This window comes from Nyctibius grandis, chromosome 27 (genome assembly GCF_013368605.1).
Source record: "Nyctibius grandis isolate bNycGra1 chromosome 27, bNycGra1.pri, whole genome shotgun sequence".
NCBI lineage: Eukaryota > Metazoa > Chordata > Aves > Nyctibiiformes > Nyctibiidae > Nyctibius > Nyctibius grandis.
The window spans coordinates 4,301,888-4,329,433 of record NC_090684.1 but is presented as its reverse complement, the minus strand read 5'-3'; the positions used below and the strand labels follow the sequence as shown (position 1 = coordinate 4,329,433).

Sequence of the window (27,546 nt, the reverse complement as noted above, 5' to 3'; positions counted from 1 at the left end):
TTACCTCCCATCGGAAATGACCACGGCCCGGCCCCCGGCTGGGTTCCCCCGGGAAATCGCCACGGCGTGGGCTGAGATCCCTGTCCTGGGCACCACGGGGTGGGGTGGGGGTCTGGGAGAGACGGGGAGTCTGCATGCTGGTGGGTGTGGGGGGCTGAGGGTGTGAGGATGGGGATGAGGAGGGGGATGAGGGCGTGAGGATGGGGATGAGGAGGGGGATAAAGGTGTTTGGAGATGATGAGGGTGTGAGGAGGGGGATGAGAGGGGGATGAAGGTGTTTGGAGGGGGATGAGGGTGTGAGGATGGGGATGAGAGGGGGATGAAGGTGTTTGGAGGGGGATGAGGGCATGAGGATGGGGATGAGGAGGGGGATGAAGATGTTCGAAGATGATGAGGGCGTGAGGATGGGGATGAGAGGGGGATGAAGGTGTTTGGAGGGGGGATGAGGGTGTGAGGATGGGGATGAGGAGGGGGATGAAGGTGTGTGGCAGGGCATGAGGGTGTGCAGAGGACAATGAAGGTGTATGGAAGGGGATGAAGGCGAGCACGAGGAATCAAGGTGAGCACAGGGATGAAGGTGAGATGCAGGGGGTGAGGATGTGTGGAGGGGGATGAAGATGTGCAGAAGGGGATGACGGTGTGCACGAGGGACCCTGGCTGGCTGGTGACGGGACGGGACAGCAGCATCCTCATGCCCCGGCCCGGAGCTGCGGGTCGGAGAAGTAGGAGGAAGAGGAGGAGGGTGAGGAGGAGGAGGGTGAGGAAGGCTCCTAGAGGGCGCTCCCAGAGGCCGGGCCGGGCTCCAGGGCTGTCCTTGCCACCCAAACCCTCCAGCCGAGGGGCAGCCCCGCGGCCCCGGGCCCGGTGCCCGTCGGGGAGCGCTGCTGCCGCCGCCGCCGCCGCCGCCCCGGGGGTGCGGGCGGGGAGGGTGGGCTGGGGGCCGGGGGGAGGGCGGAGGGAGGGCCGGGGGGAGGGCGGAGGGCAGCGGGAGGAGGGCGGAGGCTCGGCCCGGCCCCGCCGCCTCCTGATTGACTCCCAACTTTCTGCTCCTCCCTTGCATAAACTTTCCCGTCCCTGCGCCTGGCTCCGTGCGCGGACCCGGGAGCCCGCCGCGCTCCCCGCATTCCTGCCGCCCTCCCCGGCCCGGCCCCGGCTCCGGTCCGGTCCCGGTCCCGGCACCCGCGGCCGGCCCAGCCCCTCCGGAGCACGGAGCAGGTAAGTGCCCGTCGGGAAGAGCCTCCCAACCCCCCTTCCTCCTCCTCCTTCTCCTCCTCCTCCTCCTCCGGCGCCTCCTTCCTCCCGGCCCGCACCGAGCCCCGGCGGATGGTGGGGGGCGGCCGGGTCACACCAGCCCCCTGCCGCTCCCCCCCCCACCCCAGCAGCCCGATACCCCCCATCGGGGCTCCCCCCCGATGTGTGTGTGTATGGGGGCGCGGGGGGCACAGCCGGGGTGTCCCCAAGGTGTCCCCAATCCTCCCGTCGGGTCCCCAGGCTCGTCGGGGCTGCGCTGCCCCCCCACCGCGGGGTCCCCCCCGCTGCACCCCCCGGGCTATAGGGTTACAAAGGGGCCTTGTATACGCTATAGCCCATACGTCGGGAGCGGGCGCCAGGCGTTATATAAAGCTATAAACCGCCCCGTCTTTCCTCCGGGCCCCCCGGGATACGGCGGGGTTGGGGGTGGGGGTGGGGGTCCCGTGAGATGTAGGGGCCACCCGTGTGTCACGTTACATGTGTGTCACACGCATGTAGGGGATGACCATACGCTGACTGTATGCTAAACACTTTGTGCCTCGTCATAGGGGCGCATTGCTAACGAGGCAGCAATTAGATGTCTAATTTTCAGCAGTGTGTCATCTTTATTATTATTATTATTTTATTTTTACACCCTCCTTGGGTTCGGGGTGGTTGTTGTGTTTTTTTCCCCCCCCCCTCCCAACCCCCTTGGAAGGAAATTAAGGCCAAGCCCTCGCAGTGCCGCCCGCCTCCGCCCCCCGAAACCGCTCGGGCCCTATGCAACGCGTTTGGCCTGTACCAGCTGAGAAAAAAACCCCATATTTTGGGGAGAAACCAGCTGGAAATGGTACTGAAGGCCCTACCAGGGTGGCGGGCACCCTGCAGCCCCCCGTCGCTGTTGGGTGGTTGGCACAGGGTGGCAGGGGAAGAGGCAAGGGCAGAGGTTTGGGCGGTTTTGGTGCTTTATGGGGAGCCGGGGTGAGCTGGGCCGGGCGAGCGTCCCACCGGTGAAGCGATAATCTCCGGTGTCAGGCGCGCCGGGGTATTTTGGGCTCCGGCGTCCTCTCTCCCCTCCTATCGCTTTACCCCGCTCGGGTACGTGCACGCCGTGAGTCAGGGCTTTGGCACTGCCCGGCCACCCTGGGGGGCCCTGCCAGCAGGGCTGCCACCCCCCGCCATGGTTTTGGGGTGATGATGGGTGGGGAGCTGGGGGTCTGCCAGGCTGGTGACCCCCCGCATGCACCCGCCGGCCTGAGGGGCCTCCGCGGCCCCAAAGCCCTTCCCTGCACCCGGCTTTCAAGGTGGGTCATTGGGGTGGGTCATTGCCCCGTGGGGATGGGAAGAAGAGGGTCCCCAAAGCGGACGGGGGGTGAGGGCTTGCCAAGGTCACCCAGAGGCAAAGCTGGGGGAGAAATGGGTGGGGGGTGGTGGGGCTGGGACCCCACTGGTGAGGCAGGTGACGGTCACCGCAGCGCTGCCTAAGCAGCGTTCCCGGCGTTTCCCCACCGGAGAGGACGGGCACGAGCGTCCCGTTGGGGTGGCACTGGGGGATGTTCCTGTCCCCAGGGGACCTCGGGCACCCGGCGCTGGCTCTTCTAACAAAAATAACCCTTTGAAAGCAGCGGGCTCTGCAGTGGGCTCCAGCCGCCTTGTGTAAGCGGCACCCGGGTATTTCGGGGACCCTCATCCCAAACGGGGCAACTGCGGCGTCAGGGCTCGGCTTGGAGCGGGGGGATGCTTCAGCTGGGGCATTTCAGGGGGCAAAGGGGTGCAGAGATGAACCCTCCAGCAGCCATCCCACCTCTAACACCCCCCTCCTGCAAAGCAAAACTCCCTCCAGCCTCCACGGCCATCGGTAAAAGGGACTTGCATCCGTTTCCCACGACGTACAGTCGCTATTTATCACGATACCAGAAACAGCATCTCCTTTCAATCGCCATTTAATCCTCCTTGTGCCACCACCGAGCGGGTCGGGAGGCGAGTCCCGGTGGCCGCGGCACCGTGCCAAAGGAAGGAGCCTTTTCCTGGCGGTGTGTGAGCGGGTCGCGGCTGTGGGGAGGTGAGGGCGGCGGTGGGAATCGGCTGTAATTAATGTCTTAAAAAGCGAGTAACCGCGCAGCTCCCGTCAAACACGCACCGAGCAGGAGGCCGGCAGCAGGTGAGCTCACGCAGCGGCTGGAAAGGGGCAAAATGGGCAATTTGGAGCTGTTTGCAGGGAAAAAATGTGTTTTCCTGCCTTAGCACCTTTTCTTCCGTCCATGGGAGCAGAGGATGGAGGGGGGAAGAGGGGAACGGGCTGCGAAGCCCTCACCGAGGGTGCTGCCGGGATTTGCGTGCCCAGAGCCATCCCAGGGCTCTCTGTGGGGTTGGGATCCCTCTGTCCATCACCGGGCGGGACGGATGCTGTCCAAAAACATCCCATCTCTGGGAGCTTCTCTTCTTATTAAATCCTCGATGGCAGTTGCAAGGGGCAGCCATGGTGTTTGCACCACCTTGGGCGCTGCTGGTGGATGGGATATAACCAGATACCTTCGATTTTGGCAGCTCCCAGCCCCGGGGGATTTGCTGGGCAACAAATCTGTGCTCTTGAGCTTCGCGGCCGCGTGTCCGAGGTGTTATTTGGGGTTGGTGCCGGGGGCCGTGCTGGTCGAGCCCAGGCACCTGCGTGTTGCGGTCGGGGCAGGCACCTGAAGCGCGTGGGCGTTCGCTGTTGCCACCGTCACGTGGCGACTTATGAAATGTTTTTTTGGAGGGAGGAGGGAGGGGAAGTAATGATGGGGTGAGCCGGCGGGGCCATGCCCTGCGCCAGCCTGCAGGATCGGGCCCCCCCCCCCCCTTTCTTCCAGCTCTGCGATAACACGCGGCCGGATCCTGCTGCGGGTCTGGACACGCCGCTAACAGCTCCCGGTGCTTCGGTTTTCCTTGCCTGTGAAATGGGAGCGAGAGGCCCCGGGAAAAACCTCCTCGTGCTGCCGGACGGATGCTCGCCTGCCCGTGGTGGTGGGGAGCAGGGGGGTCATGCGGTGCCGGGCGCCGTTTCGGGCTCCCCGTGCAGCTCGTTGCGGGGTTTTGTGGTGAGCGTGCGTGGCTGAGCCCTTCGGAGGTGACAGGCCATGAACCCCACGGTCTCATCCCTGGGGGTGGCAGCTGGTGGCCCTGTGGGGACGGTCTTCGTGTAGGGCTCTGCGTTGGTACAGCCGACGGGATCGTGCGGGCGAAGGGTCTGAAGAAACACAAGTGTCCGGTCGCACGAGGCACGTCCCATCCCGGCAGTGCAGATCCCACCGGAGCGTGTCCTCTCACCTGGTCCCAAAAGGACGCAACACTCTGATGTCCCCAGCATCCCCCATTATGTGGCACTGACACCGAGCACGCCCACCACCGCCTTCCAGCTGGGCACTGGGAGCGTCACGAGATGCGCTGGGTCTCAGCTGGCTAAAGCTGACCTGGAGCTCATCCTGGGCCATCCTCTTATGAGCCAGAGGCACCGAAGGTGACTTCAGCGCGCTTCACCCTGTCAGAAATAACGCCAGGAAATGCTCGCTCGCAGGTGGCTCACGAGATGCGAGCGATGGAGGAGGCTGGTTTATCCCCGAGAGATGGAGGAGGCTGGTTTATCCCCTTCCCCCTCGCCGCCGGAGGAATCGGTACGGAGCCGGAGCGTGTGCTGGCAGAGCTCCCCTGGCCGCGGGGGGTGGCTGGGGATGGGGCAGCAGAGCTGGAGCTAATTTTAGGAGGTGGGCAGAGCCTCGGGGGAAGCAGCCGGTCAGAGGGATGTGTGGTGCCCATCAAGAGCGAGCACTGGGGGTCCCTGGTTCTGAAGATGCTGCCGTGGGTCGAGGAGGTGGCCCCGCATTGGCAGCCTGGCTTTACACCGCTAATGCCTGGCTGCTGCAGGGGTGACAGCTCTGGGGACACATGCAGGGGCGATGCCCTGGACGCCTGGACTCCCGATTTGCATTACCCAGGATGCGGTTGAGCCCCGCGCTGCCCCGTGCCTCAGTTTCCCCACGGCCACCTCGCCGGCGCTCCCCCTCGGCAGGGTGCGGTGGAGGCAGGAGGGCTGGCCGGGCTCGGAGCTCCTCGCCTGGGAAGCGCCAAGCCTTATTATTTCCCCACGACTGTCTCCTCCTCGCTCCTCGTAAAATTAGATCCAGCTGTTCACAATAGCCACTAACTTCTCTCCGGAAGATGTTCAAAGTTTACAGACGCGGAGCGGCGCGGCGTGCGTGGAGGATGGGCTGCCGTTCCCATGCCAGCTCCTCGCCGCCCGCCCTTCCCCCAGAGGCAGCCAGCTCCTGCCTTCCCCCCTCGCCCGGGCTTAGGCAAGTCGGGCTTAGGAAAAGAAAAAAGCACACCCGAGCGCAGGCACGCAAGCCCCCGACCCGAGCGAGCAGCGGGTTTTTATTAGCAGGAAGATCTGGGGCGCGTCGTAGGCCAGAAGCAAAGGTCTGGTGCGAGACCCCATGTTTTCCCTGCCCGTGTGCTTGGGGGATGAGTCGGGCAGGGTGCCCGCTTGGTGCCCGGTCGGTGCTCGCCGGAGCCTGTGCTCATCCGTGGCGTGGATTTGGGTTCCCAAATCCCAATCCCAGTCGCGTGGGGTGGGATGTGCCCCACTTACATCCTTGCCCAGGCGACGTTGCAGAGCGGAGGGTCGGGGTCCAGCTCCGATGTTTGGGCATCAGCGTGCCGGGCTGCGCTCTCTGGTGCTCTCGGGCCACGCTTCTCGCTGGGGCTCCTTCTCGTACCAACAATGCCGCCTTCGTGTATTTTTAGCAACTTTCCTCCCCGAGGATTCCAGAATAATTTTTCAATCTGCGGGAGCGGGAGTCGCTGTGCCCGTTTTCCAGCAATGAGAGGTGCTGGGAGGAGGCGATGCTCCAGCACCCGGCGCGCTCCCGGCACGCACAAGGGTTTGGGGCTGGTTTGGGGTGATGGCATGGGGTAAAACGGTGCTGAACCAAAATACCCGTTTCTGGGACTAAATCAAGCTTCGTGAACCCATCGCAGGAGGGCAGGGAAGGTGCCGCCTCGCCGGGGTGACAGTGGCCAAGTGACATCGCAGTGTCACGTTTTGCCCCAGCCTCTGGCAGCCGGGGATGTCTCTGTGTCTCAGCCAGAACGGTAATGCCTGACACCCCCCATTGCCTTGTGTGGGTGTCTAGAGGCGGCGGATCAGCTCTTGCACCCCCCCACCCTGTTGGGTTTCTGCGCCGGTGGGTGCCTGGGGGTGCTGGCTCCGGCGGGTGCCGTGGCACGGGCAGCGGGCGCAGCTGCTCCCCGGGCAGGGTTGGGTTTCGCAGGGGTGGAGGCGGCCGGGGGCGGGTGTGAAATGCATTGCAGCCTTCCTCCTCCTCCTCCTCCTCGCCTGGCAGCTGGTGTCCCCCGGAAGATGTTTTGCCTGGCCCTGCTTCAATGGTGTAAAACGGTGTCAGCAGCACCCGAAACTCCTCCGTGGAGGTATTTCTGCTCCCAGGAGCGGGTCTAGGGTACCCGGGGTGCCCGGCCCACCCGGGCGGTGGGACAGCGTCCCACTGCGGGCACGGGGCTGCCTGGCCCAGGGCTTCCCTGACCCTGGAGACCCTTGGCTTCCCCTTGGGATGAGCAGTGCTGGGTGTCCCTGGGGACTCGGGCCACAGTGGCCACCCCGAGCTCATCTGCAGGGGCTGTTCGGTGGGGACATCCTGGGACGGGCGTGTTTTGACGCAGGAGCAAAGCAATCTCAGCGGTGCCCAGCGGGTGCTGAGCCTTGGCGCTGGCTGTGACGTGGGGGTGTCACGGGGTGGCCGTGGCGGTGGCCCGTCCCCGGCAGGCGACTCCAACCCTGTTGTTTCCATCCAGCTCGTTTCATAACGCGGAGAGCAATTAATGCTGCAAAAGCTTTCTATTTATGCGGTGCTGGGTGAGCCGCCCCGTCCTGGCTGGGCAGGGCGGCCGTAATTGGGCCAGGGAGGGAAGCGCGGCGTTACGGTGTCCGGCTGTCCCCTGCCCTCGGGTCTTGGACCCGGAGGCTGGAGCAAAACCGGCTCCGATCCTCCAGCAGCCGAAACCCAGCTCTGCCACCCGGCCGGGGCAGGAGGAAGAGGAGGAGATGGAGGAAGAGGAGGGGATGGAGGGGATGGTTTGCACATCCGGGGTTCTGCCATAGGATGGAGCATGTTGGGCTGTTCCCTGGGGTTTGCTCCGTCCCTGCCTGGGGGCAAATCACTCCAGTTCCCCTCTCGTTCGCTCTTCGGGATGGGGGGCTGAGCATCCCTTGGCCTTGCACCGCCGGGCGAGGACCAGCCGCATCCCTGCTGGGTGGGAGCTCAGGGTGTCACTGGGAGCTTGGGGGGACCCTTTGGCTGCGGGGGTCCGGCCGGAGCAGGGGGCACGTGCCCGGGACCCCGGTGGGATGCTGCCACGTGGCCTCCTGCGGTTTCCCCGCTCCGATTGCTTCCTGAGCCGCCCGCCAAGCCGGAAGGGACAGGAAGCGATAGAGGGGAGGAAATTAGCCGGGCTGTCTCATGGGGAGCCGGCCGGGCGCACGGGGGGCTCGGCCGCCGCACGGGTCCCCAGCCCGAGCGAGGGGTCCCCCGCGGGGACGTGCAAACCTGGGTGGGAGGGAGCAGGGTGGCCACCCTTCCCATCCCATCCCGAGACGGGGAATCCCTCGCCGCAGCCCCAGAGCGGGTTGGAAGAGGAGCACGATGTAAACAAACCTTCCACCGCCCGCCCCACCAGGCCCGGCCTTGCTGGGCCGCTGCCCCGATGGGTGCTGGCTGTCCCCGGGACGGCCACACACCAACTGGGACGGTGGCCCTTGGGGGATCGGGGCAGGACGTGAGGCACAGAGTTCCCAAAGGGACCCTGGGCGAGCTGCTGGGATATGGGGCTCCTGCGAGAAGCACTTGGCTATGTCAGGAGAAGGGCTGTGGGGTCGTGTTTGGCTGAGCCGAGGGCGCCGGGGCTCCGTGTGCGGGGCCGGGGTCGGCGGCGGACGGGGCAGCATCTTCTCTGGTGTGTCATGGCCTTGCTGGGGGCCCCCGGGAGCCCCGAGGTTTTTGGGTTTGCTCACAGGGCTCTCCAGAGCCGGCAGCCATGTCCCCGTTCCTCCTGGCCCCGTTCCTCCCGGCTCCGTGCCAGGCCGTGCTGCCGGGACGCGTTACGGGGTGGGCAGAGGTGGCAGTGGGGACCCTGCCCGTAACGAGGAGCACCTTAACGAAGCTCTCTGCCTGCCTACAGCTCACTGCCTGCTCTCGGACCCCCCCCACGCTCTCGCTGAGCCCCGACATGCCGGGGGGTGCGGGGAGGAGCTGGGGGGAGCCTCGGCTTTGGGGTTTGCTCCTTTGGGGTCGTGCAGGGCTGTGCGATGGAGCAGCCCCTCTCGGTGTCCCTGCAGGGGACTTCACTCTCAGCACCGGGGCAGGATGGGGCCTCCCTTCACCCCTCGCCCCCCCGGGGGTGCAGGTGCCGCTGGTGGCAGTGATGGGGAAGGGGTGACGGTGGCCCCGCGTGTCCCCCCGCCGGGGCTGGCGCGGGCGGCGGCGCTGTGCCGGTGCGGGGCTGAGCCCCGCGCTGCGCCTGCCCGGGCTTGTCGGTGAACTTTTATCCTTTCGCCGTGGGGTCCGGGTGCAGGGCGGGAGGGAGGAGGGCTGCATCGCCCTGGGCCCCCCGCGTGGGGAGGAGGGATGGGGCCGGGGTGCAGCCAGACCTCCCCTTTGCAGGGTCTTCTGGCCTCCCCTCTGTCCCCAGCACCGCGGGGGCTCGTCCCGTGGGGTCCTGGTGCTGCTGCGCCGTGAATCGGGGGAGCCCTGGGTGAGGAGGGGACCTTGGGGCTGCTCTGCCCCACACCTCGTCCCCCCGGATGGTGTCGGCTGGGGACATGCTCTGCTCCGGGCCCCCTCGTGCATCAGGGGCTGGTGGCCGTGTCCTGCGTCCCCGGCGGCTTGGGGGGACGCTGCGGCGATAGCCACCCCCCCAGTTTGCAGAGGGTGAGAGAACGGCAGCCCAGGGGCTGCACCCAGGGAGGGGTGACACCGGCGCTGGCCATGGGACTAGGGGTGGCCGGGGTCAGGAAGGAGCATGGCGACAGGCATTGGTCCCCGTGCCGTGGGGCGCTTGCCTCGCTGCTTTGGGCACCCCGATGCGGCCGGGACTTGGGGGTATGGGGCAGCACGGGATGGGGGCGAGGTGCCACCCCCTGCCCGGGGGTCTGTGGGGGCAACAGGCACCTCTGCCCACGTTGCGGTCCCTCGGCTCTGAGTAGCGATGTCCCTGTGCTCCCAGCCCCGACGCCTTTCACCCGCACGCCCCTGGCCCCATCCCTATCGCTGCTGGTCGTGCTGGTCCCAGCAGCACCCGCTCCTCACCCCGGCGCCCGCAAGGGTGCCCACCGCAGCGTTCCCAGCACCACCACTGCCTCCAAAATACTTCCTTCCCCCCCTCACCAGAAAACACCCGTCTCCGGATCACCCCTCCCTCGGTGCTACCCTCCTCTTTGCTTTTGTAGGGTTTAAAGAGGCTTCTCGTCGCTTTTCTTGCTCTCCAGCCTCAGGCAGCTCTGGCCAAGCAGGCAGCTGCCTGCACGAGCCCCGGCTCTCCTGGGTGCTCCCCGCGTGCGGTGCCGGGGCCGAGCTCCGGGAGCCCCGTGGGAACGTGGCTCCGGGCACGGCCTTGGCCTCGCAGGGAGATAAGGGCAGCCCCGGCGGCATCCTCCCCTGCGCGCTGCAGGCACCCATCCCGCGCCTGCCGGGGACTCACAGGGGTGCGACCCCCCCTTCCAGTACCCTCTAAAGCCTGCGGCTGGTGCGTGGCACCCTGCAAAGTCTGGTGCGGGGGCTCCCTCCTAGTATGGGTGCCAGGGAGCATCCCCCCTCCTGGGACGAGCATTCCCGCTTATGGGGGCAAGTATCCCTTCTCACTGGGACAAGCATCCCTGCTTATGGGGGCGAGCATCTCCACTCCTGGGGCGAGCATCCCCACCACGGACCGCTGACCCTGGGGTCCCCAAGCCCCCTGGAGATGCCTGCGCCATGGGAAGGGGATTCTCCCCCCGTCCCCAGGGAGCAGCCGGGAGGCAGGAGCCGGTGACACGTTTTGGGGCAGGTCGGGTCCCCTCCCTGCGCGGAGCAGGTCTGGCCGGCGGTCCCTCCGCGAGCTGGCCAGCCGTGCCGGTTCCCTAATTGCTCGTGTTGTTGGTGTTTTGTAAGGGTTGGGTGGAGCGGGGCGCTCGGCCGTGCCTTGCGTCAGCGCGGTGCCTTGCACCCTCCCTCCAGGAAATCCAACCTCTTGGCCTGGCCAAAAGCAGGTTCGGTGGAGGAGGAGGAGGAGGAGGAGGAACTGCTTCCTCACACCTTGGCTGGAGCCCCGGCATCGCTCTCCCTCCTCTCCTGGCTTCCCAGAAAAGGCTGGGCTGGGATTTCCCGGCTGGGGGTGGAAGGGGGCTGGGGGTGCTGGGGATGGGGGGGACATGTGCCGCAGGCAGGGGGTGCAGGCAGCCGGCACGGGGACAGTGACCCAGGGCACTGGTCACGCTGCATGTTCCAGGATCCTGCCTGCAGTGGTGCAGCCAGCCCTATAGATTCACTCTCAGCCCTATAGATTCACTCTCAGCCCTATAGATTCGCTCTCAGCCCTATAGGTTTGTCCTTGGCCCTATAGCTTCGCCCTTGACCCTAAAAGCACCCGTCAGTTGGGGAGGGGAGAGGGTCTGGTGGGTCCCTGCAAAGCCACCCCCCAGCACCAGCTCATGGGGTGACCTCATGGCAGCCCCGTGGTGCCGTGGGGTCCCGGGACGCTGCTGCGTCCTGGGCTGGCGCAGGGCTGTGGGGTCCCAGGTCGCTGTGGGGTCTCGTGGCTGGGGGCTCCTGAGCTGCCACGGTGCAGCTGGGGGGTCTTGGGCTGCCGTGGGGTCCCAAGCCACTGCGGGCTCTGGGGTCACTGCAGGGCTCTGGGGGCTGGGGGGTCTTGGGCTGCTGTGATGCAGCCTGGGGGGTCTCTGGTTCCCCCATGGCTGGGGGGTCTCGGGCTGCCATGGTGCACCCAGGGCCACACACCCCGTTGTAGGTGCCACACCGGGACGGAGCCCTGCTGCGCTCGCTGGGCTGCAGGGGGGCGAGTAGGGGGTTCTGCTGGCGCCGTCCCCACGTGCCAGCCTCGCCATGCCTGCCCAGCGCCTTGTCCTGGTGTCCCGCCACCCTCTTGTCCCTGCCACCCTGCTCGGTTTGGACAACGCACCCCTCCTGGGGGCTGCCCCACAGAGCACCCTGGCAGCAGGCCCAACTGGGGTGCCACGGGATGCAGGGTGCCGTGGCACTGGGGATGCCACAGGGCTTGGGGTGCCACAGGACTTGGGGTGCGATGGGACTCGGGCTGCCACAGGGGTCAGGGTGCCACAGGGGTCAGGGTGCTATGGGACTCGGGGTGCCACAGAGCTTGGGGTGCCACGGGATTCAGGGTGCCACAGGAATAGGGGTGGCATGGGACCCGGGGTGCCACAGGAATTGGGCTGCCACGGGACTCAGGGTGCCATGGGGCTCGGGGTGCCACGGGACTCAGGTTGCCATGGGGCTTGGGGTGCCACAGGGCTCAGGGTGGCACAAGAATTGGGGTAGCACAAGCTGGGGGTGCCACAGGGCTTGGGGTGCCATGGAACTTGGGGTGCCACAGGGCTTGGGGTGCCACGAGACTCAGGTTGCCATGGGATTCAGGGTGCCACAGGGCTTGGGGTGGCACAGGAATCAGGGTGCCACAGGCTAGGGGTGCCGCGGCCCGTCCGGCCCCGCTGCCGCCATCCCTCCCTTGGCCGCCTGGCTCGATCCTACAATCCAGTTCTCCTTATTTGGCCAGAGCGCTCGGCAAGAGGGGGAGCGGGCGGCGGGGGGGACCGGAGGGGCTGCCATGACATCACGGCGAGGGCGAGCGAGAGATCTGGAGGGAGGTGGTGGTGGGGGGGGTGTGTGTGTGTGTGGGGCGGGGGGGGGGGGGAGTTTCTTTTTTTATAAAAGGGAAAAAAAAAAAAAATAATAATAAAAGGGAGAAGCCAAGGGCTCGGCGGGCGCTGGAGCCAGCGGCTGCCGCAGTTCCTTTAAAAGGAGATGTCTGCGCCCGGGACCTTTGTACACTCCCAGCCCGTCCGGGAAGCGCAGCGGCGCAGGAGACACCTCTCCGCTCCCACCGCCCGCAGCTGCCGCCAAACATGTTATTGCAAAACACTGCGCAGGGAGCCGGGAGGAGGAGGAGGAGGGTTGAAGGCTCCCCCCCCCCGGTATCACCCACCAGCTTGGGGAGGGCCCAAGGCCCTGGTTGAGCATCCTCGGGGCGGGGGGGCTCTCCCCGTGCCAGGGGTAGGGGTGCCGGGGGGCTCCGGCCACCTGGGTCCTGTTAGTGGGGTCAGGTTGGGGCTGCCCAGTGTCTTCCTTCGCATCCCGGGGGGTTTTGGGGCTGGGGGCGGTTTTGGGGCAGCGGGTACCGGTGTGGGGTCGGGGCTCACAGGCTGCAGGGCTGCTGCCACCCTGTCCCAAAGTGTCACCCATGGGCACCGTGTGCCCGAGCTCCTCGTGCAGATAATGCAGCATCAGGGCTGTTTCCTTCCCAAACTTTATTTGGGTGGACCCTGGGGGGGTCACTTGTGGCCTGGATTTAGGGGTTCTCATGGAAATCATGGCTCTGCCCCCAGGGAGAGCCTGATGTCCCACAGCAGGATGCTGCTGCCAGCCCTGGGTGCGAGTGGGGACAGGGCCAGCACTGGGGACAGACCACACTGTCACTGCGTCCCCGTACACCCAGCAAAGGTCTCCAGGTCTAACGGGTGTCCCCTGTGTCCCGGCAGGTTGTCGCGTGTCCGTGGGGGCTCGGGGTCGGAGCCCAGAGCAGCCAGCACCATAGCGTCCAACAGCTGGAACGCCAGCGGCAGCCCCGGGGAGGGCCGGGAAGATGGCCAGGACGGCATGGACAAGAGTCTGGACAACGACGCCGAGGGCGTGTGGAGTCCGGACATCGAGCAGAGCTTCCAGGAGGCCCTGGCGATCTACCCGCCCTGCGGCCGCCGGAAAATCATCCTCTCGGATGAAGGCAAGATGTACGGTGAGTGACGGGGGGGGTGAAGCAAAACCTCCTGCCCCAAACTCACGCCCAGCACCCCCCGACCCCGAAAGCAGCTTCCCCGGGGAGGTGGCAGTGACCCACGTCCCCTCCCTCCGCGCCCGCTGTCCCTCCCGCTCCCTCCCTCTCTCGGCTGTGCCGGACCGACTGGTTTGGTGGAGCCGTGGGGCAGGGAGCGGGTGCGGGAGCACGGGGCCAGCACCAGCCCTCCCGCACCCGCATCGCGCCCCAAACCTTCCCCCGTGGTGAGGGTGGCCCCGAGCCACCAGCACCCAGCTTGGATTTCGGTGGCTTTGTTGGTAGCAGCAGGGCTGGTCGGTCCCACCGGTGCAATGAGTTTTTGGGGGGTCTCAGCCTGGTGTCTCCTGTCTTGGTGGCTCTCTGCAACGGAGAGGAAGAGGATGAGGATAGATGATGCAGGCGGGGGGTGATGCTGGCGCAGGGCGCGTGGTGCCACCAAAGACTGGTGTCCCCATGGTGTCCCCATCCCTGCCGAGGTAGGGGCTGGCCCTTCCTCCCCGCCACCTCCCATGGTGTCACCCCCAGGGCTGGTGACCTCAGAGCCGGGGATGGGTTGCCACATTACTGTCGCCCTGCGGTGACAGAGGGATTAGAGCCATCACCCTCATCCCCAGCCTCCCAAATACACCCACCCGGGATGCCACCATCACCGGCACCATCTCAGAGGGACAAAGGGGCCGAGGCTTTGCGGCGAGCACCGTGCCACTGTCCCCATCCCCACGCTGCCTCCCTGTGCCACCCCGCTTGCCAGGGCCCCCCAACCCGGGGTGTGGGGGCTGGTGGCCGGGGTGGGGGAGCCCCGGCCTTCCCAAGTGGGTGCATTTTTGGGATTTCTCCGGGAATAGCCGCAGTGCCGCCGGGAGAGCCTGGCGCGGGAGCCTGGCCCTGCGCAGCCTGCCGAGCCCCGACCGGTTTTTCCAGCCTTTCGGAGACATCTGGCAACTGCTTAAAGAGGCAGCAGCCCCCTCTGGCCACCTTCCATCTCCCCAGTATCCCCCCACCGGGATCCCCGCCCGGCGGTGCTGAGCCTGCTGGGACCCCCCGGTACCACCGACGACGCAGGCGGTGCCGGTACCCACCATAAAGGTGTGCCAGTGCCACTGTTCTCCGCACCCCATGGTGCACCCACGGCCCATGGGGTGCCCACGGGGTGTCCCATGGGATGGCCACCCCAACCCGTGCCCCGGTGATGCCAGCGGCGCGGGGGCGGCGAAGGGGCCGGGCGAGGGACAACGCGTGCCCCCAGGAGCAGGTGGGAGCCCGGCTGGGCACGCTGGCCCCCGCTCTTACTCGGGTTATTTTTAACCCAGCCCAGTCCAACTGGTTCACGTGGTGGTGTCAGGGGAGAGGAATTTGGGGAATGTGGTAATTTGGAGGAGGACGTGCCCTCTCGGAGGGAATGGCACCGTGTCCGGGGTGAATCACAGGGGACAGGGGCACGGGGTGGCAGGTGGGATGTGGGGCGAGGTGGGGTGGGTGCAGGAGGTGCTGGGTGCCGGGCACAGCGCTGGGCTGGCACTGCCCTGCCGGTGTGGGGATGGCACCCGCCGTGATGCCCCAGATTTCTTTCCCAAGGGGAGGGAGAGGACGGGGCTCGGGAGCAGGGTGCGAAGGCAGGTGCAGGGGCTCAGCGTCGGGGTCCCCTCTGCCCTCACCCCCCTGGCAGCACCCTGGTGTGGGCATCATCTCACCTTAAACACCACCCTTGGCGACCTGGCCCTCGTTAGGCGCTGACGAGGCTGAGGAGCTGGCACAGGCTGGGGGGGGGCAGGAGGGCTGGGAGCCACGCTCGGTGCTTTGGGTTGGCACCGGGGTGCTGCGCTGGCCGTGCCAACGGGGTGCCCCCATATCCAGGGATTCCCCTATTTCCAGGGGTGCCCCCATTTCATTTCCAGGGGTTCAGGGACCCACGGTGGCCCTGGCCACCCACCCACCCGCCCCGGCACGGGCACCCCAAGGCGCAGCCGTCCCCACGCGGCACCTGGCCCTGTCTGTCCCCATGTGTGTGTGCCCCCCCCAGGAGCTCCCAGTTGCTCTGGGGCTGCAAAGGGGAGGGCAGGGGGGCTATTTTTTTTTTTTAAAAGAGTTTTTCTTTTTTTTTTAAAGCCGAAACCCGCTCCAAGGGCATTTCGACAAGTTCCAACCGCGACCATCTGGTCCATTAAAATAAATCTGGCGTGCCTGGCCGCCCCCGTGCATGGGGGGGGTGCGGCGGCGGGGAGGGGGGGGCCGGGGGGCCGGGAGAAGAAAGCTCCCAGCTGCTCTGACGTTCGAACGGAGATTGGCCGCAGCTGGCCCCGAAAATGTGGCGCAAAAGCAACTTCTGCTTCGAATTAGACCCAGGACGTTAGGAAATACTAGTGGAAAGGGCAGCGCGGCTCACGGGGGGAAGCGGGGTGCTGGGGGGGGGGGGCCCCAAAACCCCCATGGGAAGGGGGGTTGAGCGGCTCCCCTGTGGGTGCTCCAGCTGGGGTGGCTTTTGGTTGCCCATGTTTGGGGACACCGGTGTAGGGACAGTCCCTGGTGGCTGTCACCCCCCCTCCGAAGCCCCCCCATCCCTGCCCCATGGCACTGCCAAACCCAGTGGGGGGGGGGGGTACAAGGAGGGGGTCCTGCTGGCTTGGCAGGGGGGCTGGCCACCCCCCATGTCTCCCTTGGGCCACCCCCATGTCTCCCTTGGGCCACCCTGATGTCCCCTTGGGCTGAACAGGCAGCGCCATCTCCCGGCAGCGCCGCCCTCATTAAGGACCAGGATCATTAAGGACTGGCCTCATTAAGGACCGGCCTCATTAAGGACCAGCATCATCACACCAGGCTGGGCATGACCCCACCTGGGCTGGGCAGGACGGGGTGGGGGCCGAGGTGCCTTTTGGGGCCGATGCCCCCCCGTGTCCCCCCCACTGACCCCTCGGCTCTGCCGCAGGTCGTAACGAACTGATAGCCCGGTACATCAAGCTGCGGACGGGGAAGACGCGGACGAGGAAGCAGGTGAGGCCGTTGCTCCGCTTTTTCTCTTTGGGGGAGCGGGAGGGGGAGCTTGGGGGGTCGGGGGAGCGGGTGTCTGGCTGCGTCGCCCATCCTCTGCGTCCCCTCCTGGAGCCATCAGCGGGGACCCTCGTCCTCGGCGAGGAGCTTTGTCTGCAAGCACCAACGTCCCCGGGCTGGGCTGTCCCAGCCTGATGTGGGGATGCCCTGAAATTTGGGGTGTGGGGGGAGGTGGCACCCGGCCCCCCCCGCTGCCTGGCTGGGGTCACCCCCCAGGAGTCCTCGAACTCTCCATCCACGCAGCGCCCGCGTCTGCCTGCGGCTCTTTGCCCGACACTGTCCCCACCTCTGGCAAAGGCTTTATGCCGCTTGTGCCAGACGCCCCGGTGACGGCACCCCCAAAGCCCCTGGGCTGAGAGCGAGCTGTCCCCATCTTGGCCAGGGACAGTCTGTGGGGTCTGCGGCGCTGGTCCCTGGGAGCCCCGAGGTACCGCAGAGCCCTCGCCCTGACCTCGCTGCCCTGCCAGGTTGGATGTTGGGGCAGGCAGGGGCACAGGCAGGGGCACAGGCAGGGCAGGGAGCACGCAGTGGGTCCCCCCCTTCGCCTGCTCGGTGCACGGGCAGGGTTGCATCCATCCCAGCTCTGAGCCCTCGCTGCACCCTCGTGCCAGGGGTCAAACCTGTCCCTGAGACCAACCTGCCGCAGCCCTCAATGCGACGTGCCCGTTTGTCACGCGTCCGATGGCTCTTGGCGGTGACGCCTGTCGCCCAGGACACCAGAGCGGGTGCCTCTCACACCGCAGGGGGACAGATGGCTTTGGGGCATGGGGACACTTAGGTTGGCCCTGCCCCGTGCCACGAGTCCCCGCAAAGGAAGGGACACTGGTCCCCAGGCACTGGTGGGGGGTCATCCCTCCAGGAGTGATGCTGGAGGGAGAGGGACCAGGGTCCAGCCACTGTCCCTGTGTCCAGACCAGCGCTGAGCCGGGCTTTATTCCTGGCTTAAAGCCTTAACTGGAGCCCCTGGGCCCCCCCTCCGTGGGGGGAAGGATGTGGCACTGGGCAAAAGTGATGCTCCGGGAAGGGGGGACTTGGAAAAGGTGCAGGGGAGAGTGGCATGTGGCATTGTCCCCTCTGTGCAGTCACGTCCTGGACCGCCTGTGTCCCTTCTTGAGCAGGGTGGGACAGGGATCATGTGAAATCAGCCCGGTGGGTGCAGGGACCCCCACCCTGCCCAGGGCTCGGGGCAGGCGCCCCGGCCCCGCTGCGCCTTTCCTGCCCGTACATCAGCCCCTTTGCTACGGATCCTGCTCTTACAGGGGTCTGGACACAAACAATAGCCCCCTTCTTCTCATCTTTCCCACCTGCAAAATGAGCAGGAGCCCCAGGGGAAGGAGCGGGGCCCTCCTGGAGCTCCCTGGGGCCCCGCCTGGGGTGACCCAGGGGCACCCCAAACCTCAGCTCGTTGCGCTCGCAGGGGCTGGGGGGGGTCTGTCCATTCGGGAAACCCCAAGAGACGCAACACAGACCCCACAACTGCAGCAGCTTCACCCTGAGGAGCTTCACCCCAACTCGGGGTGGGGGGGGCACAAACCACCATCAATCATCACTGGGGTCCCCCATAATTTTCCTCCCTCCAGCTCGCGGCGGGCACAGGACCCTCAGCATCTCCAGGAGCATCACCCCGGACCCCCCTTCCTTGCGCTCCCCCCTTCCCCTTCCCAACACCATCCCACCTTGGTGGGGGGGGAAAACCACATCTTCACGCTCTGTGTTTTCCTTTCCGAACGGCGTGGCGGGCCCTTAGGTGTCCAGCCACATACAGGTTCTAGCTCGGAAGAAGGTGCGGGAATACCAGGTTGGCATCAAGGTACGTTGGCGCCCGTGCCCGGGGGTCCGCGGCGGCGTCTCCGGGAGCATGGGCAGCCCCTCTCCTTCCTCCTCTTCTCCTCTGGTTGACGGCTCTGCTGTTTCCCCCCCTCTCCTTCTGCTCTTTCTCTCTCTCTGCAGGTCTCTAGCCACTTGCAGGTTCTTGCCCGGCGGAAATCTCGTGAGATTCAGTCCAAGCTGAAGGTACGCGTGTGCCCCCCCCGCCCCGGGCCCTGCCTGCCCCCTCCCCTGCTCGCTGACCACTAACGCACTCAGCTCTGCGCTCTGCTTGCTTGCTTTTATACCTCTCTTTTTTTTTTGGTGTTTTTTTTTTAATTCTTTCCTCCTCCTTGGCTCCTGGGACCGGATGGTTTTTAGGGGCATCGTTCTGGGATGCCCAGAGAGAAGTGCAGGTGCCCCCTTAGCTCTAATGGGGACCCCAGAGCTGTTCTGTCTCCCTCAGGAGGGTGAATTTGGGTGCCAAATCCCCTCCTTTTGCCCAGGCGAGGGCTCCGCTGTGGGGAAATGGGGGGTTAAACCCTCCTCCAGCGATGCACAAGGGCTGTCCCCTCTTTGGGGCCATCAGGGGTTCACCCAGGAGGGGAAGGACCCCCCACCAGAGCAGCCATGGAGGCAAAGTGAGGTTCAAGGAGGGGGTGAAAAGGGCCCCTTCCCCCAGCTGAGCCCTGGCTCTGCTCGTGACAGGTGCCAGTGGGATGTGGGCAGAAGCAGGGGGGTCCTGGGGGTCCCAGCTTGTGATGCACGAGGGTCCAGGTGGCACCTCAGGGTGGCAGCGGGTCCGGATGGGGCCGTGCTGCCGGGGAGGGGACACGGGGTTCCAGGGGCCAAGGGAGCTGAGTGAGGCAAGACTGGATCATCCTCTCTTCTCTGGTTGGCTTTTCTTTCCTTCCTTCCTCCCCACTGGAGCCCGACTAACCCTTCCGTAACCGCTCCCAGCGAGCTCCGTGGCGGCGGTGGGGAGGAGGAGGATGATGGTGGGAGGAGGGTGGGAGCAGGCAGGACTGGGGGGCATCACCGGAGGACCGAGCCCTGCTTGGGTTGGACCCACACGCTGCAGGGTGGGGGACAGAGTGGTCCCCACTGTATGACCATGACCACTTGTTGGGGACAGCAACCCAGGGTGCTCCGAGGGCAGGAGCCCGGGGGACCTGCTGGGTGGGAGCCCAGAAAACCCTTCAGCCCCCTGCCATGACCTTAAGGTTCCAAAAGCATCACCAGCTCCCTGTCCCCTCATCCCAGGTGCTGTGTCCAAGCTGCTGGCACTGAGGCTGGTGGCAGGGGACATCCTCAGAGCTGGCATTTTGGTCCCCAAAGCTTTAAGGAGCCCCAGCTCACGCTGCCCGGGAGCCCCCCAAGCCGTGCCCTACATCCAAAGCCCTACAGCAGGGCCCCCGGGGTGCCAGGAGGGTGCCCGCACCCCGTCAGGTTCGCTGGGAGAAGCCAGGGGAGGGCACCCCAAATTATTTTGGGAGGTTCATCTGGGCTTGTACATCTTAAACCCAGCTCCCAACCCCAAGAGGGGCAGCCAGGGATGGAGATGATGGAGATAATGGTTGGACTCGATGATCCCAGAGGGCTCTTCCAAACTGATTGATTCTGTGATTCTGAGATGGGGCAGCAACAGCAGAAGCCTTTGCACAAAATAATAATAAAATGAAATAAAAAAAGGCTTTTCTGCGTCTTAGGGGAGGGGACGGAGGCAGGAATGACCCCAGGAGGCTGGGGACGGAGGCTGGTGCCCGTGGCTGTGCCCCCCATCCCTGCAGGGATCTGGCAGGGCAGAGATCCCACTAAGTGATACCCTCTGGGTGCCAAACAGCCTTTCCCAGCCGTACTGGGAGGCAAATCCCGGCGCAGGCAGCCCTGTGCCCTCACCCAGCGCTTCTCCTCTTCGATGGAAACTCCCTGCCATGAGCAATATATATATATGTATTTTTAAGCTGCAGTCACGTGGGAGTTAGGGCTGCCCGGCGTGTGGCTGCGTGCCCGCGCTCCTGCCCTGCCCCAGGTGGAAATCAAACGGAGCGATTGATCCCTGGGGAAGGTTCAGAGGGGAAAAACAAGAGGGTGGGTGGTGGGACCAGGGTGTGCTGGGGGTGCTGCTGGAGGAGCAGCCCTACCCTGGGGCAAGACCTTGGAGCCCCCCCTGCTCCTGCCCGGCAATGCTGCAACCTCCAGAGCAGGAAAAATAATATATAATAATATAATATATTAAATTTAATATATATACACACATATATATAATATACAAGTGCACACAGGGCACAGGGGGGTGTTCCTTGTCGTGCCTATAGAGGTGCAGGTGCCCTTTGCCAGGCAGGAGCCGGGCGGCTCCTCCTCTCCGTGCCCTGGCTGCAGGTTGGGGGGCACCATAAAGGATCTTAAAGGGTATTAAAAACCAAAGGTGCCAGCCTGGCTCGCCACAGTGACCCCCTAAAATAGCCGAGGGGGGGCTTTGCCATCCCGTTCCCAGTGGGATGAAGCCAGGGCATCGGTGCCCACCCCGGTGACCAGCTGGGCTGAGGGGTTCGCTCCTCAAATCAGGCTGCGGCGACGAGCCGGGGTGGGGGGTACACAGCTCAGGGGGGTGCACACAGTGTCCACGCGCTCCCACCATGCTCTAACCTTTTTTTTTTCCCCTCTTTCTTTTGCGGACAGGCCATGAACTTGGTAAGTCGAGCTTGTGTTTGTGGTGCCTTTCATTCCCCCGTGCCTTTCGCCCCTTCCCATGGAGGGGCTGGACCCTTCACGTCCCCGGGGGAGCGGGGACACCTTCCGGACCCAGAGCTCCTGCCTGGGGACATTTGCAAGCTTCAAGCATTAATTAAAATGGGTGCATTTGCGGGGGGTGGGTCCATGCCCTGGTCCCTTGGCTGGGCTGCAGGACCAGCTCTGAGCTTTGCAAAACCTGCTGGGCACACTGGGATTGGGGGGGGGGGGTGTCTCAGTCTACCCGTGTAACCCCCCGTCTCCCTCCTGTCCCCTCTCCAGGACCAGGTCTCGAAGGACAAGGCTCTGCAGAGCATGGCTTCCATGTCCTCGGCGCAGATCGTGTCGGCCAGCGTCCTGCAGAACAAGCTCAGCCCCCCCCCTCCTCTTCCTCAGGCCGTCTTCTCTGCTGCCCCCAGGGTGAGGACAGCCCCACGCCCCCCCCGTGGGGACACCGCCGTGGGGGGGACACGATGGGTCCCCGTGCATGAGCTGCACAGGGGGCAGAGGGGGATGTTCACTGGCCTCATGGCGATGCCTGGGGGGCTTTGGGGGCTCCCCGTGGTTTGCAGCAGGTGGGGAGGGGGAATTTGGGGGGGGGTCAGAAGCCGCTGACTCTTCCCTGTGCTGTTCCCCCAGTTTTGGAGTGGGCCTATCCCAGGACAGCCTGGACCCTCTCAGGAGTAAGTACAAGACCCCTCTGCCATGCCAGGCAGGACACCCCGTCCTTGGCGAGGGGCTGGGGTGACCGGGGCCTCGTTAACCTAACGACGCTCTTTGCTTTCCAGCATTAAACCGTTTGCACAACCAGCTTACCCCATCCAGCCACCCATGCCTCCGTCACTAGCCAGTAAGTGCTGCCCTTGCTGGGGACCCTGCACCCCTCCGAGGTCCTATTTGTCCCCTGTCCTGTGCCACCCTCCCACCCACAGTGCCACCCACCTGCACCCCCCTCCCCAGCCCTGCCAGGGGGAAAAAAACAGGGTTTAAACCCACCCCAAAGCCCCACGGTGAGCAGGACCCTGCTGCTCCCCGCTGCGTCCCCCCCATCACACACTGGGACCCATGTGTTGGTCACCCCGTGGGAAACCCCCCGTGCTGGGGGATGCGGGAGGGTGGGGGATGCGGTGAGGGCAGCGGTGCCGGGGGGGGCTTGCCCTGGCTCATGGCTGTCCCCCCTCCCTCAACCCCCTGCCCTCCCCAGGTTATGAGCCCTTGGCTCCGCTCCCACCAGCCGCCTCGGCCGTGCCCGTCTGGCAGGACCGCACCATCGCCTCCGCCAAGCTGCGGCTCCTCGAGTACTCCGCCTTCATGGAGGTGCCGCGGGACGCCGAAACGGTAACGGTCCCCTCCGTGTCCCATCACAGAATCAGTCAGGTTGGAAGAGCCCTCTGGGATCATCGAGTCCAACCATTGCCCTGACACCACCATGGCAACTAGACCATGGCACTAAGTGCCACGTCCAGTCTTTTCTTAAACCCCTCCAGAGATGGTGACTCCACCACCTCCCTGGGCAGCCCCTTCCAATGCCTAATGACCCTTGCTGAGAAGAAATGCTTCCTAATGTCCAACCTGACCCTCCCCTGGCGAAGCTTGAGGCTGTGTCCTCTTGTCCTGTCACTAGTTGTCTGGGAGAAGAGGCCAAATCCCACTGCACTACACCCTCCCTTCAGGTAGTTGTAGACTGCACTAAGGTCACCTCTGAGCCTCCTCTTCTCCAGGTTAAACACCCCCAGCTCCCTCAGCCATTCCTCGGAGGTCAGACCCTCCAGACCCTTCACCAGCTTGGTCGCCCTCCTCTGGACTCGCTCCAACACCTCAACATCTTTCTTGAACTGTATGGGGTTGTTGTGGCCCAAGTGTAAGACCCGGCCCTTGTTCTTGTTGAACCTCATGCCGTTGGTCTCGGCCCATCTATCCAACCTGTCCAGATCCCTCTGTAGGGCCTTCCTACCCTCCAGCAGATCAACACTCCCACCCAGCTTGGTGTCATCTGCAAATTTACTGAGGGTGCACTCAATCCCTACATCCAGATCATCTATAAAGATATTGAACATTCCTGTGCTTGGTGGCATCTCGCTTTCGTCTGACCTCTCGTTTCAATTTCCCCGCCGCGGTCCTTACAGTACAGCAAACACCTCTTCGTGCACATCGGCCAGACGAACCCCTCGTACAGCGACCCGCTGCTGGAGGCCGTGGACATCCGCCAGATCTATGACAAGTTCCCCGAGAAGAAAGGTGGCCTCAAGGAGCTCTACGAGCGTGGGCCCCAGAACTCCTTCTTCCTTGTCAAATTTTGGGTACGACGCTGGGAGGGGAAGGATGGGGAGGGTTGTCGTCGAGCCACGGGCTCGTTGTAGGTTGGACATCCCGCCGGTGGAGCAGGAGCATCCTGAGCAGCTCCATAAGCTGGTGTCCCCTGTCCCCATCGAGAGCTGGGTGTGATGGCACCTAACGGGACCCTCTCGCTGCTCTCGTCTCTCCAGGCGGATCTGAACAGCACGATCCAGGACGGGCCGGGGACCTTCTACGGTGTCAGCAGCCAGTACAGCAGTGCAGAGAACATGACCATCACGGTCTCCACCAAGGTGTGCTCCTTTGGGAAGCAGGTCGTGGAGAAGGTGGAGGTGAGTCTTGCACCTCGCTGCATCGGGAAGGGGTGGGAATTGGGTCTGCTGTAGGGAATTGGGTCTGCTGTAGGTCCCGGGGTGGAGAAAGCCCCAGGGCTGGGTGTAGGACACATGGCTGCATGCCTGTCCCGTGGGTGGAACAGTCAGGACATCTCCACCATGTCCCAGTTGGCCACCACCCGCCCATGCCCACGTCCCCCGCGGTGTTTCGGCTCCCGTGGGGTGGCCGCTCACCCGGGCTGTCCCCCGCAGACGGAGTACGCGCGGCTGGAGGGCGGCCGGTTCGTCTACCGCATCCACCGCTCTCCCATGTGCGAGTACATGATCAACTTCATCCACAAACTCAAGCACCTCCCGGAGAAGTACATGATGAACAGCGTCCTGGAGAATTTCACCATCCTGCAGGTACCTCCCCTCCTTTTCCAGGGAGCTTTTCCCACCAGGAACGTGGTGCCCACGCGTACCTTGACCCAACCATCCCTGCTGCGTGCTGCCCAGCACCACGGTGCACATAAAGTGGCTGTGCCTGAGCCCATGTAAATCCCCCAAATAATGGGTAGCAAATTTTCGGTGGTGCAATTAAAATGGCAGTGCCTGAGCCTGTGCAGCCCCCTGAATTACAGGGAGCAAGTCTTGATGGTGCAAATAGAGAGAACCTGTGCAAATCTGAGGTGTTGGAGCGAGTCCAGAGGAGGGTGACCAAGCTGGTGAAGGGTCTGGAGGGTCTGACCTACGAGGAATGGCTGAGGGAGCTGGGGGTGTTTAGCCTGGAGAGGAGGAGGCTCAGAGGTGACCTTAGTGCAGTCTACAACTACCTGAAGGGAGGTTGTAGCGCAGTGGGAGTCGGCGTCTTCTCCCAGGCAACCAGTGATAGGACAAGAGGACACAGCCTCAAGCTTCGCCAGGGGAGGTTCAGGTTGGACATCAGGAAGCATTTCTTCTCAGCAAGGGTCATTAGCCATTGGAAGGGGCTGCCCAGGGAGGTGGTGGAGTCCCCATCTCTGGAGGGGTTTAAGAAAAGCCTGGACATGGCACTTAGTGCCCTGGTCTAGTTGCCATGGTGGTGTCAGGGCAATGGTTGGACTCGATGATCCCAGAGGGCTCTTCCAACCTCATTGATTCTGTGATTCTGTGTGTGATGGTGCAATTAAAGTGCCTGTGCCTGAGCCCCTGCAACCCCCCCCAAATCCCAGCGTCTCCCCACGGGCACAGCCCCCTCCTAACGCGCTCTCCCTCCGCCGCAGGTTGTTACGAACAGGGATACCCAGGAAACCCTGCTCTGCATCGCCTTCGTTTTCGAGGTCTCCACCAGCGAGCACGGCGCCCAGCACCACGTGTACAAGTTGGTCAAGGACTAGGGGCCCTCGGGGATGGGCCAGGGCACGAGGGGAGCGCAGGGGAGGGAGGGGGCCGTGGAGAAAAGCTGCCCGTGCCCGTTGCCTCGTGAGAAGTCATTTGAAGAGACGAGGAGGAGGAGGAGGAGGAGGAGGAGGAAGAAAAACAATAGCCAAAAAAGACTGACTTGCGATCGCAGATGTTTTCTACTTAGGAACAGTTTCTTTTTTTTTTTTAAAATAAATTTAAAAAAAAAAAAAAAAGAAGAATGAGAAAGGAAACGTAGGGAGAAAGGAAACCCGCGTCCGACGCTGGATGGGGAGAGCCCGGCCCTCGGTGTCGCCGATGATGCCGTCGCCAGCAGCGGGACGTCGGAGCGGAGGACGAGCCCTCCTTTACCCCGCTCCTCGCTCGGATGCGGTCCCGGTCCTGAGCAGAGAGGAGCGAGCACGGACGGGCTGGAGGACGTGGCATCGCGCTAAGTCTGGTCCGAAACCCATTGGCACGGCAGCGGCTGCAGCGGCGGTGCTGCCCGGCGGAGCCCGGCGCGGCGGGTGGCAGCGGGGATGTGGGGACAGACATGGGGACAGACGCGGGGACAGACGTGCCGAGGCGGGAGCAGGTAGGAGCAGGGCAGGGCAGGGTGGCAGAGGGGGATGCTGCCGCCTCCCCGGGCACCGGTACCCGGGATGCTCCTCCGTGCCCGGCCGGGGCACCAGGAGCCGGCGGCGCTGAAGGCAGGAGGGCATCAACGATGCAAACCAATTTTTTAATGGCTCATTTTTTTTCTTTTCTTTTTCTTTTTTTTAAATTAAAGTGCTTTTTAATACCTTTTTAAAAAGACACCGTGCTTGTAATCAGGACTATGTCCCTCTGCGGTGTCTGGGACCTGCTGCCCTCCCACCCCACCGTGCCGGTGACCGGGGGAGGTGACACAGGGGGGTTTGCTGGGTCGGAGCCGGGTGCCGGGCACGGGGAGCCGGGGCGGGGAGGGAAGGCTTGGGGGGGTCTGCGTCTCGCTGGGGTCACTGGTGTTTGCGTGGCAGTGGGGTCCCTTGAGGTCTGCGCGTGCTTTCGGGGGCTGCGCTTAGGGGTGGTTACTCCAAGGAGTAACGAGAGAGCAGTGAGGGCAGATTTGCCTGGTACTTTGCATATGTACATTTTTCCATCTTTTTTTTTTTTATTTTTCACCTTTTTTGCCTTTTTTCTGTGTTGACTCTTCTGGTTTCAGCTGCTCCGGCCAGCTCGCCTGCATCCCTCGGGAAGGGACCGGGAAAGGAGGTGGCTTGTGCAGGGAGAAGCACATAGTGCAATGCAGGACCAGGCTGCAGAGTTTGGGACAGAGAGAGGGGACAGAGGACAGGAGGGGCGCCAGGGCAGGGGACTGGGGTTGCTTGGAGGTATTTTTGTGACTGCAGCCCAAAATAAGCCAAGGCAGCTTGGGCAGAGCCCGGGGAGAGCATCCCCAGGGCACAGGAGGGACACAGAGGGACAGAGGTGGGGGGTTTGCGGTGGTGGCACGGAGCAGGGTGGCACAGGGGGTGGCAGGGGGACAGGGAGCCCGAGATGGGCAGGTCTGGGCCAGTTTCTGGTGCTGGTGAGGGAGTGAAGGTGCAGAGCCAGGTGCTGGGGGAGGGCAGGAGCGGTTCGAGGGGCGCTGGAGCCTGGGACATGGGTGGGACAGGAGAGGTTTAGACTCGATGGTACCGGGTGTGCAGGAGGAGGAACAGCCCCAGAGCTCAGGGAAGGGCCTTGGCTGCCAGCGTGATGCCACGCGTCCCGCAAGGGGACTTCAACCCTTTGCTGCCGGGAGATGCCACCCATCCCCGTGGGACGGGGCAGAGCCACCCTGACCCCACGACCAGCGAGACTCGGTGGTGGGGCTGGATGGAGGTGAGCAGCGGGGGGGGAGAGAGAGGGGAAAAAATGCAGGGAAAGGCACTGGCATCCCATCCCGGGGCTGTGCCAGGGCTGCCTGGCTGAGTTCTCATATGTAGCATGTTTGTTTGTTGTTCTCGTGGGTCTTTTTTTCTTTCTTCCGTTTCATTCACTGATCTAAAACTCTGGGAATGAAAACTCAACACTTCCCTGCCATAAAACACGGGCGTGCTCTGCTCCCGGCCCTGCCGGGGACAAAGCTCTTTGTTAACTGGACCGGTTTGTGCCTCCATCCCTCCCTCCCTGCATCCATCCCTCCATCCCTCCTTCCATCCCTGCATCCCTCCCTCCATCCCACCCACCCGCACCCCATGCACACGCTGCCCGATGCCCCAACGGCCCCCACCGGGGTTTAGCCACAATCCCAGAGACACTTTCTTAACCCCAGCCCCTCCGTTCTCCTCCAGTGTATTTATGAATTTCACATGAAGTACTGTTTTATTTTTTTAAAGACTTTGTAAAGCTTACCAGGGTTACAATCACCATTTTTAGAGCTGTGTCAGTCCACAATGTTAAAAATCCATTTTTTTTTTATGTATTATATTTTTTGTGTATTTTTTTTTTAATCCAGCTGTGATGGGTTGTATCATATATTTGTTGTGTTTACTGTATCTGTCCAACTTCCAAGAGAGGAGACTGTGGAGCTCTGAGAAAACTACGGTCTGCTGAAAAAAAAAAACCAAAAGACATTAAAATTATTTGTTCATGGGTTGGCTCAAGA

At 63.9% G+C, this 27,546-nt stretch overlaps 1 protein-coding gene across 5 annotated transcripts; it reads left to right on the top strand.

The window, feature by feature from the left end:
* The first annotated feature begins 1,029 nt into the window (after nt 1–1,029).
* Nucleotides 1,030–27,546, top strand: TEAD3 (TEA domain transcription factor 3). 5 transcript variants are annotated; one of them, XM_068419237.1, is made up of 14 exons: nt 1,030–1,215; nt 13,046–13,299; nt 16,262–16,326; nt 18,131–18,193; nt 18,334–18,396; nt 20,872–20,883; nt 21,205–21,342; nt 21,562–21,605; nt 21,711–21,772; nt 22,127–22,260; nt 23,049–23,222; nt 23,409–23,549; nt 23,805–23,957; nt 24,797–27,546. In XM_068419237.1, exons 2-14 carry the CDS (start codon nt 13,164–13,166, stop codon nt 24,908–24,910), a joined length of 1,299 nt encoding a protein of 432 aa, XP_068275338.1. In that variant the 5' UTR covers nt 1,030–1,215; nt 13,046–13,163; the 3' UTR covers nt 24,911–27,546. The 5 variants fall into 5 exon arrangements, with proteins under 5 accessions (XP_068275338.1, XP_068275340.1, XP_068275339.1 ...); XM_068419239.1 differs by lacking the exon at nt 18,334–18,396 and having other exon boundaries at nt 1,032–1,215; XM_068419238.1 differs by lacking the exon at nt 18,131–18,193 and having other exon boundaries at nt 1,033–1,215.